We start from the raw sequence: 18,017 nt of genomic DNA, 5'->3' as shown, positions 1-18,017 counted from the left end.
TCTTCTCTGTTTGTACTGTAGGAAAATGGGAGTGCCCGTGGCATCAGTGTGATATGTGTGGTAAGGAAGCAGCTTCCTTCTGTGAGATGTGCCCCAGATCCTTCTGCAAGCAGCACCGGGAAGGCATGCTCTTCATCTCCAAGCTGGACGGACGTTTAAGCTGCACAGAGCACGATCCCTGCGGGCCTAACCCTCTAGAGCCAGGAGAAATCCGTGAGTATGTCCCTCCCATGGGAGCACTGACTAACGGCGATGACACCCAGCCACCAGAGCAGCCGCCCGCAGATACAGACCCGAGTATTCAGCCTTTGGACAGGCTGCCTCAGTCTGTGGCCTTCAAACTGCAGTCACCAGAAAAGCCCCCCGCAACTCTAGCGCTGAGGCTGCCACCGTCAGAAAAACCCCCCACCACCTTAGCCCTGAGGGTGCAGCCCTCAAACAAGCCCCCCACCACCCTGGCCCTGAGACTGCCTCCACCGGACAAGCCGCCTGCTGCCCTGGCACTGAGGCTGCCACCGTCAAATAAACCCCCCACAACCTTGTCACTGAGGCTGAAGCCATCCAACAAACCCCCCACCACCCTGTCGCTCCGGCTGCAGCCCTCGGACAAACCTCCCACTACGCTGTCACTCCGCCTGCAGCCGTCAGACAGGCCCCAGGCTGCCCTGTCCCTACGGCTGCAGCCGGAGAAGCAGCCCATCATTTTAGCGCTGAAGCCTGAGCAGCCTGACAAACCCCCCACCAACGCGGTGCTGTGGCCTCTGGATGAGTCTTCTGGCGATGTCTCGGAGCCTCATCTGCAGAGCAAATCTCCTCCAGGAACTCCACATTCACTGGACGGGTCGCTGGTTCCTGCTGGTGCCCTGCTCCAGCTGTCAGATGAACCTCCAGCCATCGCTGAAGTTTTGGAGTTATCGGACAAGTCTCTCATTGACACCGAGACCCAGGAGATAGAGCTGCTGGATGAGTTTCCTGCAAAATGCCTGCATCCGCAGCTGTCAGACAGACTTCTCGCCGCGGCGGGGACCCTGCAGTCCCAGCCAGTGGATGAGCCTCCTGTGGCCGAGCAGCCTCAGCTGCTGAGCAAAGCTTCTGCCCAGAGTCCGCAGCCTCAGCCCGTGGAAGAGTCTCCCAGCTCTGCAATGCCGCACATCCCAGCATCAGAGGAGATTCTCAGCCCTGATGTTGAGGTGCTGTGGCCTCTGCCCATTGAAAACGTCCCCACCTCCCCAGTGTCACGAATCCTGCCCATGGAGAACGCTCCTGGGTTAGGTGTGTTACGACTCCCATCTCCAGAGAAAGCTTCCTTCTCTGGGGCAGTGCGAGTCTCGGCCGTGGAGAAGGCTCCCAGCTCCGGGGCACTCCATGCCTTCGCTCCAGAGAAGGCTCCCGCCTCAGGGATGCCACGGATCCTGCCCACAGACAAGGCTTCCAGCTTAGGGGTGTCGTGGGCACTGCCTCTTGAGAAGGCCCATGGCTCCCGGTCGCCGCACGTGCTGCCCTCAGACAAGGCTCTGGGCTCGGGGGCTCTGCGGATCCCACTCATGCAGAAGGTTCTCAGCCCCGGGGTGCTGCGGCCCCTGCCTCTGGAGAAGGCTGCTGATTCTGGAGCCCTGCGGCCCCTGCCTCTGGAGAAGGCGCTCGGCTCTGGGGTGGCCCGGCCTCAGCTCTTGGAGAGGCCCCCGTCTCTCACAGCCACGTGGCCTCAGGCATCAGACAAGCTGGCCGCTGCTGTGGCTCCTCGGCCTCAAGTTTTGGACAAAGCCCCGGCTGCCTCAGCTCCGAGGCTGTTGCTGTCTGAGAAGGCGCTGCGGCCCGTCGACCAGAACGCCCAGCCCAAGGAGAGGGGAGCCCCTGCTGCAGAGCTGAGCCCCCAGCAGAAGGAGAGGACCATGTTAGCTGGCGAGCAGATCTCTTGGTCTGCTGGAAAGGCTGTGGCGCATGTTGGACAGGTACCTTGGCCCACAGAGAAACTGCAGACACACGAGCAAACCCACTGGCCCGCTGCAAAAGCCCTGACACCTGCAGAGCAGTCTCCCCGGACAGCAGAGAAGCTACCAGAGCCGACACTTCAGCCTAGCTGGGAAGTGGCCTCGGTCCCCACAGAGCAAACCCCTTGGACATCAGAGAGATTGTGCGTGTTTGAGCAGACTCCACGGCCTGCCAGGGAAGCACCAGTACCCCAGGAGCAGACACAGTGGATTGTCACGAACATTCAGACAATTGAGCAGATTTCTTGGCTGTCTGGAAAAGTACGTATTCCTCGGGGGCAGGACCCTTTGCCTGAACAAAACACAGCGCTAGCTCATAACCAGGATTCTGTCTGTCACGAATTGGCCGACTCAGAGCCAAAGTGAGGTTGGTGAACGTGGGAGGCAGGTTCCAATCTTTTAATGTTTAGGGAGGGGGAAATTCTTTGTTTCGTTTTTTTAATCACTTCCCTGAGCCCGGCCCCTAACCCGTGCACATCCCATCCGTATTCTCTCGTGACATGAGCAAGGACATTCACTTCAGTCTGAGTGTGGCCCAGCCAAAGGGAGAGAGCATCCGTGACCTTTTCCTCTTCCTTATGCAAATGGTAAAGCTGAAATAAAGAGTCCACTCTGGGTAAAATCTCAAATTCCACTGAAATGGTCACGTTACTGATCCAGCGTGTTCAAGCTCCAGGTCCAATTCATAGGCAGGTTCCCCAGAACAGCGAGGGGCCTCGCTCTTGTTGCTCAGAGGAAGCAGATCAGTGAGGCTGCCCTGGGGCCGGAGATGCCACAGGGATCAGTGAGCAGTCACGTGTACTCTTGCCAGCCTCTGTAGAAGCAGGGACAAGGTTTATGTGTTGTCTGCCCTGCAGGGTTTTGCTGTGTGAGGTTTGTCCGTGTGTTCGCTGGGCTGTGCCACGTGTGCGGTTCACTGAAGGACAAGCATCGTCTCCAGCTGAGTTCGGAGAGGAGCCTGCTGCACCTGGCCAGTGCAGTTCTCCAGCAATATGCAATATCCATGTAGACTCCTTTACACGACTGCCCAGGTCCAAGAAACAGGGAATCTGAAGGAAGTTAGGGAGAAAAGAGATCTTGGAAGAAGCCATCTGGCAGTTTTTTCCTTCTTGCGTCTTAATCCTTTAGCACAGGACATGCAGAGTGCTTCCTGTACTTGGCAAACATCGCGACCTATACAACAGCAATAGCAGTCAGGCAGAGCGAATTCTCCCTGGTGCTGTGCATGGCCTGCACACGGTGCCGCTGCTCCCTGTGAAATTTCCATCCGCTCTCTTCTCAACTGGTCACCGTGAGCCAGCAGATTTCACAGTCTTCTCTCTCCTTGCCTCAGATGTGTGCAGGAGGTGCTTGCGTCACACCAGGTCTTCCAGCAGCACGATGCACTGCGGAGCTGCGAGCGAAGCCTGTGTTGTTTGCTCTGCCGCACAGAGGCAAAGGGGCCGTCTGTACCGGGATCCACCTCAACACCTTCCCCTGGGTGACTTCTGGCTTAACTCGCCTACAACCAAAGGAGACTTGAATTAACTGGATTATGTTGGTGTGTGTGTGTGTGTGCGCGTGTGTCCTTCCGACCCAATCGTAGTTCTCACACTGGAACACAGTGGGCTCTAGCAGCTGGCTGGCTTGCTTCTTGACTCTTCTTCCTTTTCCAGTTGAGGAGCTGTTTTGTCACCTGGTGGGTGCCCAGACGAGGCCTGCTGTGAAAACAGCTTTCTCAAGCATTAAGGCAGCAGAGCGGCCGTGTGCAGGAGCGTCCCGGTGCATGCTGGAGCAGTGTGTGGTGGGCAGTGCTGCTGAGGGAGCCTTGCTGACCCTGTGTGCCCTCCTGCTCTCCATCACCTGACCTCTGCTATGCCTGAGCTCTCTGGTCAGGTAGCACCGCCGCTCCGCGGATCCTTCTCGTTGGGGCAGGTCTGCAGGGCGCTCAGGAAGGGGAGGCTTCTGCTCCGGCCTGACCCTTTCCTGCTGACATGGAAGCAGGTCCTTGGTCGCTCTTGGTGTGCAGGTACTTGCTGCTCCCAAAGCGTGCGGTCACAAGCTTTGCAGTTTTCTTTGAGGGGAGGCAGACGCTTGTGCTGAGACAAATCCTGACCCGTTCTCCTTTGCTGATGCGTGCGCCCCACAGCAATGCCCTGCTGCCAAGGCCAGGCCTGCCTGGCAGAGCAGGACGTTACCGGTGAGTGGTGCATCTCTTCTCTAGTCCGAATCATTTCAGATCCTTTATAGAATAGCTAGCAACTTCAAAAAGCTTTATGGCTTATGGAAACTTAATGTTTAATGATGTTTTTTTCCGGGAAGACTGGCAGGTCCATTCCTGCTTGCTGCTGAAACGGGAAATGCAAGCAGCTCGTGTTTCTGCACGACTCCTGCACAAAGGGAATCAGGACAACTCCTCAGAGCCATTGAGAGAGAAGATAATCTAAGGGCATTCAACTTTTCTAAACAAAATAAAAAAAAAATGGTCATGAGGATAAGTATATTAAGTATTTATCTTGTGTGAGAAGGAAAATAAACCTTGAATTCGCATTTATAGGCCTTCCCATGAGCTGGACGTAGTCATGTAGATTGTGTAAGTAGGGTTACCTCCGTGCCAGCCGCCCCGCCAGCTCCAGCTGTAACCATGCAGGTATCTGCGCTGCTCTGTCCGACTCCGCTTTGCTTTGTCACGTGTTAACTAGTTATTTGTTTCATGAAAAATAAACTGTGAATATTTTTGGTGCAGGCTTTTTTAAATCTGTAAAATGGAGGAGTTCTCGATGAATTCTCACAAGCGCAGGTTTGAAAAGAATCACTTCTGTGAATCGTGTGCTCCAACAGTAGGGCGAGGGCCGCGGCAGCAGCGCCTTTCCCGCAGCGAGCAGTGTTCTCCGAGCTTGTTTTCAGCAATGAATGCAGACTGAACTGTTGCATGGCATTTCAAAACCACGGCCTTACTCCTTGCAGCAGACTGCACCCTGCCTCTCTTCTTCTCTCCCTTAATGCCTTTTCCACGAAGATCCAAGCTCCCATCTTGCTGCCTTCCATCTACATCGGAACACTGACTTCAGTGAGCTGCCCTTCCCTCAGCCCAGACGGTGATGTGTCAGATCAGCAGTGCTTCTCAGACATCCACAGGGTTCTGTGTGTTCGTGCTTTTGGGAGTGACTGTGCTGAGTCACCCCATAAAATATCCTGACCAAGCATGGGGAAAGGTCCCCTGCTGCTCCCAGCCTGTCCTCACCTGGAGGTGGTAGGAGGTGGTGGTTGGTAGGAGGAGGTGCCTCTCGCTGGTGGTGGCAGCTGGTAGCACAGCTTTGGAGGCATGTACTGAAGCAGCCGGGTTCATTTCCTGCAATTCTTTGCTGCCTTGCAGAGTTTAGCCAGTTTGAATCATGGAGTTAGGAAAACACGTAGCCCTGGTTGGCTGCTCATGCAGGAGGAATGGCTGAAAGTCTGCTCCAACCTCCTGTGATGCTGCAGGTAGAGGCTGGCCAGCTTTGCTGCAGCGTGGCAGCTCCTGTGGTCTAACAACAGCACTTTTTTTAGTGAGAGAGATCTGATAACGGGGTGAATCCGGGGCAGCTGCTACTTCTGTGTTCCAGGATGGAGCTCCATGGCAGTGCATTGTAGGTTTGGCCTCACTTCCCATTGCGCAAGGGGCTGGAATCTTTGGCAGCCATGCACGTGCTTTGTCTGTGTGCTTGCTGGTGGGCTGGGCTGCCCCTGCTCCAAGCAGAGCATTGGGGGCAGCTGCTGTGGCCTTGATCTCACAGCATGGCCCCATTCAGTGCCCCGCTGTGGGCTGGTGAAGGAGCTCGTGTGGGCAGGATCCGCCTGCTGTGCAGTGCTGGAGGCAGTGAGCAACCTCCTGCTGGGCTCAGCCCTTGAGCTCCAGGTTGTGGGGCTGTGCTTCTGCCAGGGCTCTGCTGAAGCTGGTGGGAAAGCAATGCCATAAGGGATCACTCCATACCATCCTTCAATGCCTGCTAGCTCAGGTAGCTTTCCGTACTGCTGTTCTCAGCTTAAACCTTTTGCTCTTTACAAAACAAAACCAAACCAGAATGACTTCCATGCACAAACCATCCAGCTCGTACTGTGGGTGCATGCATTACAATGTGGCATTAACCCCCCCAGGCACAGGCACAGCTTTACAGGTGTGCCCACTGAATCTGGGAGGTGAGATGTGTGATTAAAGCTTCAGAACAGTCCTGTATCAGGGGTGAGGAGATGCAGCTTAGGATGCTGGAGGAGCTGCAGCCATGTTTCATGGGGGAGAAGAATAAAAAAGCAGACTTAAATGTAATGCCTGGTCAGCTGCTTTAACCCGAGCACGCCGTGGTGTGAGCTGCTTGTGCTGATGGTGTTACAGCAGGATGTTGGTGTGAGCAACCTCGGACCTTCAACGCTTTGTTTATTTTTAATTTCAGCCTTAACTTGATTTTGCTTGGTGTTTGGAATAGCCGTACTTGTAACCTGCTTGTAATGTGCTTTGCCCTAAACTACCGATGAGTCTTTGCCAGCGAGTGAATGTTGAAGCAAAGTGGCAAAATGTGCAGCTGCTCTGAAAGGAAGCGACGGAGGCAGCCGCCCGCGTCCGGTGAGCGCTTGTGCTGTGCTTTGGCCACCAAGGCTCTGTGCTGATGGTTCCTGCAGCAGCGATGCCAACAGGGGCTGCCGGGGGCCGTGGGGTTGGGGCCGCCCCTCAGGCAGCTCGAGGGGGGAAGTTTCTCCAACAGTGATCCCGTGGGGGCCGAGGGCGGTGGGATGGCGTGCGCCTGGGCTGGGGAAGCAGCAGTGATGGACAGTCCCTACAGCGCTGAATCTACCTCCTAGGGAAATCTGAGAAATGGGTGTTGCTATGTCCTATTTCAAGGTAAAGTTTTAATCAGTTTGCCCTTGGTTAAGCTCTTGGGCTATCGTGGTGCTATTGTAAATCGTTCGGCAGCTTAGCACAGTAGGGCTGAACTCACGGCTCCCAGCCCGTGGGCCGGAGGCTGTCGCTGGGGCTGGGCTTTGGTGTGTGAGACCAAAACAGGACAAGGCACGTCTCCTGAGCTGGGGGACACCACGTTCCTCCCATTTGTGGTGGCTCTGAGGCTCTCAGCACTGAGCCCTGTGAGCGCAGGCAGCGAGTGGAGCCGCGTGAAGCAGCCAGGCGTCCGCTAACTGCATGTTCTGTGTGTCCGTTTGGTACTGAGCTGGTTTCAGTTTTTGTTTTTCTGATGTTTCCGAGTTGTTGACTTCAAGGAACTGGGTTTTGTGTTGGTTTTTTGTTTTGTTTTGTTTTGTTTTGTTTTTTAAGACACTGGGAACTTCTGAGGAGAAGCAGCAGCAGCAGCGGGGAGCTCAAGGGGAAGCTGGGCTGGAGCTGGGGGTGGCCCTGGCAGGTCGGGATGAGAGTGGCTGTGTCAGATACTGTGTCGGGTTCCTAGCATCCTCTGTCATTAGCTGGTGCTCCCGGGGAGTGCGGCCCCATCCCAGCTCAGAGGGGATAGCCCTGGGCATGCAGAACCAAGGGAGGGGATGCCCTTGCTACCTGTCCCCATCCCTTGCTGTCAGGGAGGGTACGAGGGGTCGTGGTGGGCTCAAGGCCGGGCTCTGCTGCCTGTGGGGTGCTGGTGGATAGAGGACTGCGGCCCTCAGGCCCCGCTGAAGGGAGCAGTGGCTGCAGTGGGGGTGCCCATGTGGGGGGCCTTGGGGTCGTGTGGTCACACTGAGCTGCCCGGGTCTCACGTGTCAGCTCTAAGCGGGAATGCCAGAGCGGGTGAGAGAAACCTACATATTTCCAGCATGTATATTATTTTTAGAAGAGGGAGAGGGGGGAGTCTTGGACCATTGATTACTTTCATTTTGCTCCCCTTAGACTGTTGGCTGTGTATGTGAAACTTATAATGAAAAGAGGGTTGCCCTGCCCAGGTGCTCCCAGAACATGTACTGTAATTCTTTGTATATAGAAGAAAAATTACTGTAAAGTAAAGTTTAACTTTACTCTCGATGTCCTCCTGTGTTTTGTCTTGATGAGTTTGGGCAGCAGGTGAGGGCGGCTGGGCCGCAGCCACCAGACACGGCGCCGGCATCACGCCTGTGACCCGGTCTCAGACCACAATGCATTTTATTTACATTGTACACCGTGATAGAAGACGCTTAAATAATCCGCAAAGAATCGGGCGACATCTCCAAGAAAATAAGTTATGGATGCTGCTGGGTCTCTGCCAACAGGCAGCAGGGGCACCTCGGTGGGCACCTGCGGCTCCCAGCACCGCGCAGCTCCATACACCGAGGCCAGGGAGCGGAGTGATCCATGGGGCTGCGCTTCCCTTGCACACAGCTTCTCACACAGCTAAAATACAGCAGGTAAAAAACAGACGGAGTCCAAAGAGCAGCGGGGCAGGCAGCCCGCACCAGCAGTTCCCTTTTGGCTGAAGATCTCAGTGGTGGCAGCAGCTGTACAGGTAGGAACTGCTTTTCTGGCCCAGGTCAACACCTTTCTCCTCTGGAAGAGAATGGAGCAGGAGGCTGCTGACAGTTCTGTGCAGTGATGCTGAACGTAGCCCACCCAAAAGCCCAGAGAGAACATCCTTCCCAACAAAGCTTACAGAGACAGCAAAGGAGAAAGGGACCTGTGAGTTCTCTGAACCTTCCTTGCGGATCCCCCTGCAGTGGGTGCTCACCTGTCATCTCCTGGAAGGCAGTGAAGTGGACGTAGTCCTCAGCCACCTTCTGGAACAGCTCATCTGCAGGGATCAAGGCGCAGTGTGGGTGTCCACAGTTCCCCACACCCACACACAGCCACTCATGGCACTGCTACGGCATGGGGCTACTCACCCACGTTCTGTCCTGTCTTGCTGGAGGTCTCAAACAGCTCTGCCTTGACCTCTGAAATAAAGGCCCAGATTAGCTGTTGCTGTGGGCACAGCACGTGCCCACAGCTCAGCTGTCACCAGGGCCACCCCTCAGCTGTGGCTGCTGCCAGTGCACTGGCAGGGGCCCAGGACACAACTGTGCACTTCCCCAGGCTAAGCTGGCACCAGCCCTGGCCTGCACGCCAGGACATGCCATGCTGAGGAGGCTCCTGGCAGAGCCAAAGCCCCATTGCCCAGGGAGCCCCCACAGCCCCCACAGAGGGGCAGATGCAGCATCTGGGCCCTGTGGGATCTGGGCGGTGGGAAAGGCCCTACCATCGGCATAGTCCTGCACGTCGTGGAAGTCAACGTCTCGCTTCCTCCGGTCCTCCTCCAGCAAGTCACTCTTGGTGCCACACAGGTAGATCCGGCAGCCCTACAGTAGCACAAGGGCAGCAGGCACTGCCACCACTCCCTGTCCCCAGCCTCTCCACGAGCCCCCACCCAGAAAACAACCCCAACACAGAACTCATCCTCAGTGTTACCTCCTCGCAGTTCTGCAGCTCGTTCACCCAGAACTTGGCGCGCTGGAAGCTGCTGCTGTTGGTGAGGTCTGGGAGAGAGGTGTCAGGCCCTGCCCCAGGCCCCAGTGTCCCCCCCAGACCCACTGTCGCTGTCACCAACCCCGAGCCCTCACCGTAGCAGACGACGGCAGCTCGCGCCCCACGATAGTAGATGCGGCTCATGGCCTCGTAGCGCTCGGAGCCCGCTGTGTCCTGGGGGAACAGGGGGAACGGTCAGCAGTGGGGGGGGTCAGGGAGTGAGCAGGGACGGTGCTCTGTGCTCAGCACTCACCCAGATCCCCAGTGTCACCGTCTGCTCCCCCACAGACAGCACCTTCGCCACGAACGCAGCCCCTATCGTCTGCAAAAGTGGTGGAAGTACGGTGAGGCCGGGGGGGGCACAGAGGGGTCTGAAATGGGGACAAAAGGGGAACCCACGAGTTGGGGATGCGGTGGAACACGGCACTGGGGTGGGGACACGAGGACTCGGCGGAGGCCGGCACAGAGGCACGGGGGGAATTTGGCCGACGGAGGTGTGGGAGACGCTCCGGGGACGGCAGGGTGACATGGGGGATTTAGAGGCGCGCGGGAAGAGCGGAGCCGTGGGGGCACCGTGGGGACCCGACTCAGGGGGACCGGCCCGGGGACGTGGAAGGGAAGGGGAGGGCAGGAGCACACGGCGGGGAGGCCCTGGGACACCCGACCCGGGGACCGCCGGGGGACGCGGAGGGGACAGTCGGGCCGCAGCCGCGCCGCGGATCCTCACGTTCTGATAGGGCCCGGCGCGGAAGCGGCGGTGCACGCAGCGCTCCACCAGGCTGCTCTTGCCCACGCCCTCCTGGCCCAGCAGCACCACTTTGGCGTCCACCCGCCGCCCGCTCATCCTCGCGCCGCGCCGGGCCGGGGCGGGGCCGAGGCGCCGGAAGCGGCGGCGCGATGGGGCGGGGCTTAAGGCGGAAGTGCACGGGGGCGGGGCTTGACGGCGGAAGTACGTGCGAGCGAGGAGGAATTGCGCGGCGGGGGTAGGGGCCGCATGGCGGCCGCCCAGCAGGCGCGGGCCGGAACGGGCGCGGCGGTGCGGCCCTGAGCCCGAGCCCATGGGGAAGTACTGCGCCAGCCTGGGCGTCCTCAAAGGGCCCTGGGACCAGGTCTTCGCCGCCTTCTGGCAGCGCTACCCCAACCCCTACAGGTGCGCCGCAGCCCCCGGAGGTCCTCCTTCATCCCCCGGAGAGGCCCCGAGGAATCCCTGTACCAGGGCCCCGCAGGCCCAGCGTCCTCCGCTCCCCTCAGCTGGTCCCGACGTGCCGCCTCCCGCGCCGGGTGGGGCCCGGATGGCCGGGAGCGGGCTCTGACCATCGTTTCCCCTCTCTCCGTTTCAGCAAACATGTCCTGACCGAGGACATCGTGCACCGGGAGGTGACGGCGGACCACAAGCTGCTCTCCCGGCGGCTCCTGACCAAGACCAACCGCATGCCGCGCTGGGCCGAACGCTTCTTCCCGGCCAACGTCGCCCACTCCGTCTACATCCTGGAGGACTCAATCGTGGACCCCAAGAACCGAACCATGACCACGTTCACCTGGAACATCAATCACGCGCGCCTGATGGTGGGTGTAGGTAGGTTGGGGGTGGGTGCGGGAGGCCCCCGGGCAGCGCTCACAGCTGCGCTGTGCTCCCTGCAGGCAGTGGAGGAGCGTTGCGTCTACCGGGTGAACCCTGAGAACAGCAGCTGGACTGAAGTGAAGCGCGAGGCCTGGGTCTCCTCCAGCCTCTTTGGCGTCTCACGGGCAGTCCAGGTGAGTGCTGCATAGAGCCCCTGCTGTGCCATCTCTTTCAAGAGCTCAGTCACTGCTGTACCCATGCCCTGTGCTGGTTTTCCCCCTTTCCCCATCGCTTCCCAATCTTTGTGACCTCTTGGGGAGTCCAGAGCCACCAAATATTTGGGATTGCTCAGCCTGGGACAGAGCCTGAGGAAGGACTGCTGGTTGCACCTCCATAAGTTTTTCTGTTGCAGGAGTTTGGTCTGGCCAGGTTCAAAAGCAACGTGACCAAGAGCACTAAAGGATTTGAATACGTGCTAGCAAGGATGCAAGGTAAACAGCCAAGGGTAGGGTAGGGCAGGGCTGGGTAGGACAAGTCTCTGGGAGATGCAGGTCATGCTGGCATCGCTCCAGTCCATGCGTAGGCCCCAGCTTGAGCTAAACTGACTGTGACATCTTTGCCCCTTGCCTTTGCCCTCACAAGAACAACTGCTCTTCCGGAGTGGAGCTGCCAGGCAGTACAGCCAGGCCCAGGCTGTGCTGTGTGGAGGCTGGGCAGGGGTGGAGCACGGACAGAAGGGGGAGCAGAGCAGCAGTTGTCACGTGCCTGGAACTCACTGGGACGTGCTGTAATGCATGTGGGTTGGGAACACAGGGCTGGGTTTCTCCTGTGTGGAGGAGAAGGCAGGACATGGTTCACCCAGCTTGTTTCAGCTGAGGTGCAGAGGCAACTGGGGTCGGGTCAACAACTTGTGTGTTTCAGGAGAAGCTCCATCTAAAACCCTGGTGGAGACAGCAAAGGAAGCAACTGAGAAAGCAAAGGAGACAGCTCTGGCTGCTACAGAAAAAGCCAAGGACCTAGCAAGCAAGGCAGCCACCAAGAAGAAGCAGTTCGTGTGAGGAGCTGGACACAGGCAAGAGCTGGGCTACACCAGAACAGATAGGAGCCTCCTTAAATTTTATATTTTTAACTGTAAAAGTCTGACAATCAGCTGCTGTTAGATCCTAAGATGTAATTATCATTAAAGAGTCGACTTCCACCTCTGACTTGGCTGAGGGCTGGGCTTTTGGAGCAGAGCTCTGGGGATGGATGCAGGCAGCGAGTCCTGCCGGCCACAGGCAAGAAGCAGACACAGTTTAACCAAGTGCCTTTACTGCAATAATAGTATCAGTATATACAAGAGAGAGGAGTCAGGGTATGGTGGGGGCACGAAGCATTGCTAAGCATGCTTACTTCCCCTTCCTGGCTCCAGCAGGGCTAGCCTGTAGCTGCATCTGGGGGGTGGGCACTGCCCTGCGTCCACTGTACACAATCACGGCACGTCCCCACTGGGGCCAGGCTGTTTGCCAGTGCCTTCCACGCCCCCCCAGTACTTTGCTGTGCAGAGTGGGGCCCAGCATCCAGCTCTACTCAGCCACCTGGGGTAGGGATGCACCAGGCACCCAATGCCCCCCACAGCCCCGGGTCGATGTGGCGTGTGTCCTGGAGGACAGTGCTGTCAGGACCAGGGGCTGCGGGGGCTGGAGTAGCTGTGGTCTTTCCCGGTGCAGAAGCCAACCAGCGGCTCCGCACCGAGCCCTGCACCCTCCACGTCGACCTCGGCTTCCTCTGCGCAGAGGGGCAGGGTCAGCACCCAGCGGCCGCCCAATGCCCCCCCCCATCACCCTCATACAGACCTCCGTCTGAGCCCGACTGCTCCGAGAGCTGTGACGAGTCCAGGCTGTCGGCACGGCTCCGCTCGGCCCCGCCAGGGCTCAGCAGCTGCTCCAGCCGCTGCCGCAGGCTCTGCTGCCGGCTCCGCAGGCGGTCCTTCACCCGGCGCGCTCTCACCTCCTGCTCCTGCAGCCGCTGCGGGACCCGGCGGGCGGTCAGGTTTGAGGGAGAACGGAGGGATGCGGACCCCTCCCCTCCACCGGCGCCGGGCTGAGCTCACCTGGATGTGCAGCCGAGCGCGGTGCAGGAGGCTCAGCGTGGTGGGCCGGGCCGGCCCCGAGCCCAGCGGCACCTGCTGCTTCAGCTGCTCCAGGCAGCGCCGGAGCTGCGCCCGCCTGCGGCCGGGACGGCGGTCAGCGCAACAGGGCACGGCCCGGCCCCGCGCCCCGCTCCGTTCCCCCGCCGGTACCTGTGCTTCTCCAACGCGTTGTGCACCGACCTGAGGGAGAGCGCGGGCCGTCAGCACCGGGACCGGCACCGGGAGGCGGTGACGCTCCCCCCGCGCGCCGCTCACCTGCCGCCGTCCCCGGCCTGGCGGAGCCGCGCAGGGCACGGCGAGGCGTACCCGTGTTCGGCCTCCGCCAGGCACGGGGCGATCCGGTCGCGCCGCTCCCTCCGCTCCAGGAACTCGGCCGCCTGCAGCAGCACCTGGATGCTGGAGGCCGCGCGCTCCATGGCTGCGGCCGGGCCCCGCCGGGTGCGGGCGCCGCGGGAGGTGGCGGCGGGGCCGGGCCGGGCGGCGGGAGCGCCCATTGGCCGCGCGCGGCCCCGCGGGGCTGACGTCGGCGCGCCGGGGAAACAACTTCGGGCGGGAAAGCTCGTGCTTCAAATTTGAATCGGAGCGGGGCGGGGCCACGCCCCCTCGCGGCAGACCACGCCCGCCCGGACGCAGGCCACGCCCCCTCGCGTTCGGCCCCTCCCCGGCGCGTCGGAGCGCGCGGCCGTCACGTGGGTGCGCACCGGGTGCGCGTCTCTGCGAGCGTCGTGAGCGTGTGCGCGTCCGGCCCGCGCGCGTCGCAGGCGTGCGTACGTGGCGCGCGTGTGCGCTGAACGGGCGCGGATGGCACGTGCTTGCGTGCACGTGGACGCGCGGGGCGGCAGGCGCAGCCGTGCACCTTCGTGTGCGCCCCTGGCTGCGCCTGCAGGCCGCGCGCACCTCTGCAGCCGCGCTGCGTGAGCTCCCACCCACCCCGGCGCGGCACTCGGCCCGGCCCACGCGGCTGTTCCATCTCTTTATTAAGATCCCGCCGGTGTCGGAGCCCCCCGAGGGCCCGGCCCATATCGGCCCCCGGGCGGTGCCGTCACGTGAGGGCTGCTCGCGCCCTTCTCATGACGGTCCCGGGGGGGAGAGACTCTGCCCTGGGCCCGACAGCAGCCAAAGTTCACCTGCAAAAAAACACAACGAAGCAAAACCGCAACAAGGCGCGTTTTCAGCCCTGGGGATGGAGCAGCGCCAGGCTCTGCGGGCACGGGGCGAGCGGTCCTGCGCCCACCTGGCCCCACGGGTACGGGGTCTGCCCAGCAGCCCCACAGCCGCGTCCCGCAGCCAGGGCCCGTCAGCGGGTGCGGCTACGCCAGGACGGGAGGTGCGTGGCGTGGCAGTGCGTGCAGACACGCACAGGTCTGGGCTGGCCGTAGTGTGGCAGCGCAGCGGTGTTCGGCGAGCAGCGGGCGCAGAAGATCTGCAGAGAGAGCGGCACCGAGTAGAACCACGGCCCTGCAGCCCCGCACCCCGCCCCGCCCCCCCCCCCCCCCCGTACCTTCCCACAACTGCGGCAGTGGTGGCGGCGGCGCAGCAGGGTGAAGGGAGCACGGCAGGCAGAGCAGTGGCTGCTGCTGCTGTCCGGCACCCACTCGGGCCGTCTGTGCGCTCCTGCTGGGGAAATGTGAAGGGGAAAGCAACGGCAGGGTTACCAGGGGTCCCTGCCCCGGTCAGAGCACAGCCACCCAGCTGGCACCGCCCTCCAGCTCCACTGCCCCTTACCTGCCCTTTGGAGCCCGGTGGCATCTCTGGGGCTGGGGCACAGGGGGCAGTCATCCACGTGGGGCACATCACCTGCACACAGCTCGCCGTCCTCATCCTCTGTGGGGACAAAGTTATTTATCTGTCTGAACCGGGGCAGGGCTCAGCCCCGCGAGTGTCCCCGTGGGTGGGACATGTTGCACGCGATGGCTGCCAGCATCCCCAGCTGGGCACTGTGGCTATGCTGTCCCCACGCTGTTATCACAGCCCCATTTCCCCGGGGACAGGAGGAGCCATGTCTCGTGCCAGCCCTGTTACGCACTACTGCCGCCTGTCTCTTCTGAGGTTTCTGCTGGTGAGGCTACGATCTTGAAGACGGTTTTCAGGATGCTGCGCAGATCACTGGCAAAGTTGGTCTGGAGCTGATCAGCCACCCCTGTATGGGGGTGTGAACTTAGGGCACTCTGTGAGCATGGGGTCGGGAGGGGGACGCAGCACTCACTCACCAGAAATACAGACGAAGAGGGTGTGCAGCATGTCCTTAGTGCTGCTGTAGTGGGAGCGCAGCTCTGAGCGGCGGGAACCCAGTGTGGCCTCCAGCCGTGGCCCCGGGGGGTGCTGGGGGCTGTGTGTGGGGAGGTGATCGTCACCCACCGCATGGAACAAAAAAGCCCTATCCCACCAGGCAGGGATCGGCACACCCCATCCGTGCTCCCTCCCAAGCAGACCCCCACGTGCCTCTCTGTGCATGGGTTGTCCACTGCACCCAACCTCCCCATAAAACTGTGGTGTACAGGGGTGGTGTGGGGACTCTCCAGGAGACCCCACAGAGTAGGGGGTGCCACTCTGGGCACTACTTCCCCCCAGGCTGGTGGGGTAACTGAGCTGCAGGGATCCTCTGCTTCAACTGCACAAAGGCTCCTCTCCAGCAGGCACAGCTCCTCTGCTGACAGCACCCACAGCAGATCCCTGCAGGAAGGGGACAGCGTGACCCCACGTCATGCCCACACTGCTGCCCCCTACCCTGCTGCCCACATACCTGATCTTCATCAGCAGGTTGTAGAAGGGGCTGAACACCCGTGACATCTGCTCAGGGCTGCGCTCCAGGCTGAGTGGACCCTCAGGGTAGATGAGGAGACCGCTGTAAGGGGACAGCACGGAACATAGGGTGGAGGGATCAGCACAGGCCACCCCGGGCACTCCTGGTGGGGCAGGGGGCTGCACGCACCTGATGATGGCCAGGCGAGGGATGGTGAACATCAGCAGTGGTTCGTAGCCATCAATCATCTCCTGGGTCAGATAGCCCAAGCGCAGGGCTCTGGGGGGCACACAGCCTTACAATGGGGCTGGGGTGATGCCAGGAGGATGCTTCATGCCCTCCCCAGCACACCGTGTCCCCACCTCTCCACTGTCTCACAGAAGAGCACAATGATCTCCTGCTGCCTGTAGATCTCATCAGGGGATTTCACTGCCACCAGCGAGGACACGTAGCTGTAAAGTTGGGGGTCAGTGAGGTGCCACTGGACCCCACTGAGCCCCCACAGCCTCAACACCCAGTCCCCACCTGAGCTCAAACTCAGCAAACAGGCGGTCAAACTGGATGAGTGCAGCCCGCACGGGCTCAGGGTAGGTGCTGGGATGGCTCAGGCTCTGCTCCCGCAGCAGTGCCCGCACCAGCTCCAGGCTGCACAGCAGGTTCCTGGCACGCGGCCTCAGCTGTGCCCCATCCGCCTCCTCCACCTCAAGGAAGGTCCCTGCCAGAAGACACTGCCGGGACCAGGGATGTGTCAGGAACCGGGACCAAGGGAAGCCAGGGGACAGAGCCTGGAGCTCACCCCCAGCTTGTCATCCCCTCCTCAGGGGCTGACCTCAGCAGCAAACAACATGTGGTTCCCCAGGTTGTCCACCAAGAGCTCCTCAGGGAACTTGACGAGGTAATCACGGCTGTGCCTCTGCGTGGGGATGCACTCCTCCATGATGTGCTCAATGACTGCCAGCAGCTGAGCCTGGTGGGAACAGAGACGTCACCGCGGCCACCCCAAGAGCCATGAGCCGTGCGCTGAGGTCACTGTGCCGCACCTGGCTGACGTGGAGCTGGTTGAGGAGCACCAGGTACTGCTGCGGGTCCAGCTCAGCATCCAGCCCGTTGATCTCGGCCACCACCCGCGTCACCCGCTCATCGGCGAAGAAGAACTGCGAGAGCAGCCGGGGGTCGGAGCGCTGCAGGCAGAGGACAAGCGATGGGGCTCACACACGGCGGGGCCCCAGATGGAGCCGCCCCGCTGTCCCCACCCATCCCTCAGTTTCTCCAGAGCAGAGCAGGACGAACAAGCTCGCCCTCATCCCGGCAGTGTGGGCACAGATCCATACAGGGCCGTAAACACGGCAGCGGGTGAAAGGTCTGCAGGAAGGCTGCGGGTAGGGAGTGCAGGGGCACCGGTAATTCACCCCCGCCCGACCGCTCCCTAGAACTCTCCCGTGGTGGCCGAGGCTGCGGGGCCGGGGTTGCCGAGGATCGGTCCCAGCGATCTGGGGCGGCCCCGGAGCTGCCCGGTCCTGTCGGGCTCCCCCGGCACCGCCACACCGTGAGTCACCGGCCGAGCCCGCGGCACCGCTTCCTCCTCCCGCCCTGCTCCGGGAGGGCCCGGCTCTGCTTCGCTTCCTGCGAGCGCCCGAGCCCCGCCACCCATCTCCGGTACCCCCGGGACCGCTCCACAGCGAGGGGGCTCCGCCCCCCCCCCCGCCCATTCTCGGCGCCAGGTGCCCACCGGCAGCAGCGCGTGGGCAGCGAAACTCCAGGTATGGCGGCCGCCCCGTCGGGGCTGCTCGTACCGTACCGGGAACGGGGAACAGCCGCCGCTGCTCTCACCTTGGGCCGATGCAGCCATCTCCGGAGGGCGGCGGGCAGCATGGCGTGACCAGGAGTTCTGCCGCCGCCCGGCTCCCCGCGCCCGCCGCTCGCCAACGGGGCGGGCCGGCACCGGGCACCGCCCGGGGGCGGGTCGGGGCGGTGTCTGCCCACCTCCGGGACCGCGGTCGCCGAAACCCGGCGGGACGTTCCCTGCCCTCGGCGGAACCTGGGGACGGCCCGGTGCAGGGAAGCGGTCGCCACCCGACGGACCGGTTTCTCGCCGCTTTCTTACTGAGGGCGGATCCCCGTCGGGCAGGGCGCGGTGCCCGGTGTGCCCCGTGTGGGTGCGCCGT

The 18,017-nt window shown here is 61.2% G+C and overlaps 5 protein-coding genes across 9 annotated transcripts in view; 2 read left to right on the top strand and 3 right to left on the bottom strand.

Annotated features, from left to right (window-relative positions):
- NSD1 (nuclear receptor binding SET domain protein 1) overlaps window positions 1-7,968 on the top strand; it is a 56,635-nt gene extending 48,667 nt beyond the window's left edge. For all 3 annotated transcript variants that reach the window (XM_042894743.1, XM_042894745.1, XM_042894744.1), the window contains one exon: window positions 22-7,968. In XM_042894743.1, coding sequence (XP_042750677.1) covers window positions 22-2,357 — 2,336 coding nt within the window. In that variant the 3' untranslated portion in view covers window positions 2,358-7,968. The remainder of the gene's footprint in view (window positions 1-21) is intronic.
- A 100-nt stretch (window positions 7,969-8,068) lies between these two features.
- Window positions 8,069-10,277, bottom strand: RAB24 (RAB24, member RAS oncogene family). Its single transcript, XM_042894746.1, has 8 exons — window positions 10,145-10,277; window positions 9,671-9,739; window positions 9,513-9,591; window positions 9,361-9,428; window positions 9,152-9,251; window positions 8,799-8,849; window positions 8,645-8,707; window positions 8,069-8,466 (listed from the first exon to the last, which is right to left on the bottom strand). Exons 1-8 carry the CDS (start codon window positions 10,259-10,261, stop codon window positions 8,402-8,404), a joined length of 612 nt encoding a protein of 203 aa, XP_042750680.1. The 5' UTR covers window positions 10,262-10,277; the 3' UTR covers window positions 8,069-8,401.
- A 157-nt stretch (window positions 10,278-10,434) lies between these two features.
- PRELID1 (PRELI domain containing 1) lies at window positions 10,435-12,183 on the top strand. Its single transcript, XM_042894751.1, has 5 exons — window positions 10,435-10,567; window positions 10,758-10,983; window positions 11,059-11,172; window positions 11,391-11,469; window positions 11,900-12,183. Exons 1-5 carry the CDS (start codon window positions 10,476-10,478, stop codon window positions 12,034-12,036), a joined length of 648 nt encoding a protein of 215 aa, XP_042750685.1. The 5' UTR covers window positions 10,435-10,475; the 3' UTR covers window positions 12,037-12,183.
- Window positions 12,184-12,287: 104 nt separating this feature from the next.
- MXD3 (MAX dimerization protein 3) lies at window positions 12,288-13,525 on the bottom strand. The gene is made up of 5 exons (XM_042894752.1): window positions 13,365-13,525; window positions 13,260-13,289; window positions 13,071-13,185; window positions 12,814-12,985; window positions 12,288-12,745 (listed from the first exon to the last, which is right to left on the bottom strand). The coding sequence occupies exons 1-5, from the start codon at window positions 13,523-13,525 to the stop codon at window positions 12,636-12,638; spliced, it is 588 nt and encodes a 195-aa protein (XP_042750686.1). The 3' UTR covers window positions 12,288-12,635.
- A 553-nt stretch (window positions 13,526-14,078) lies between these two features.
- Window positions 14,079-17,758, bottom strand: LOC122193841 (lateral signaling target protein 2 homolog). 3 transcript variants are annotated; one of them, XM_042894724.1, is made up of 13 exons: window positions 17,683-17,758; window positions 16,893-17,033; window positions 16,682-16,819; window positions 16,378-16,580; window positions 16,215-16,304; window positions 16,042-16,131; window positions 15,853-15,954; window positions 15,552-15,782; window positions 15,320-15,438; window positions 15,136-15,249; window positions 14,835-14,933; window positions 14,611-14,726; window positions 14,079-14,532 (listed from the first exon to the last, which is right to left on the bottom strand). In XM_042894724.1, exons 1-13 carry the CDS (start codon window positions 17,722-17,724, stop codon window positions 14,407-14,409), a joined length of 1,611 nt encoding a protein of 536 aa, XP_042750658.1. In that variant the 5' UTR covers window positions 17,725-17,758; the 3' UTR covers window positions 14,079-14,406. The 3 variants fall into 3 exon arrangements, with proteins under 3 accessions (XP_042750658.1, XP_042750659.1, XP_042750660.1); XM_042894725.1 differs by having other exon boundaries at window positions 14,611-14,723; XM_042894726.1 differs by lacking the exon at window positions 15,552-15,782.
- Window positions 17,759-18,017: the final 259 nt, after the last annotated feature.

The sequence above is a fragment of the Lagopus leucura genome, unplaced genomic scaffold (assembly GCF_019238085.1).
Source record: "Lagopus leucura isolate 7727_CA_CO unplaced genomic scaffold, USGS_WTPT01 105-20_obj-0_obj, whole genome shotgun sequence".
NCBI lineage: Eukaryota > Metazoa > Chordata > Aves > Galliformes > Phasianidae > Lagopus > Lagopus leucura.
This window is presented reverse-complemented; position numbering and strand designations above follow the sequence as displayed.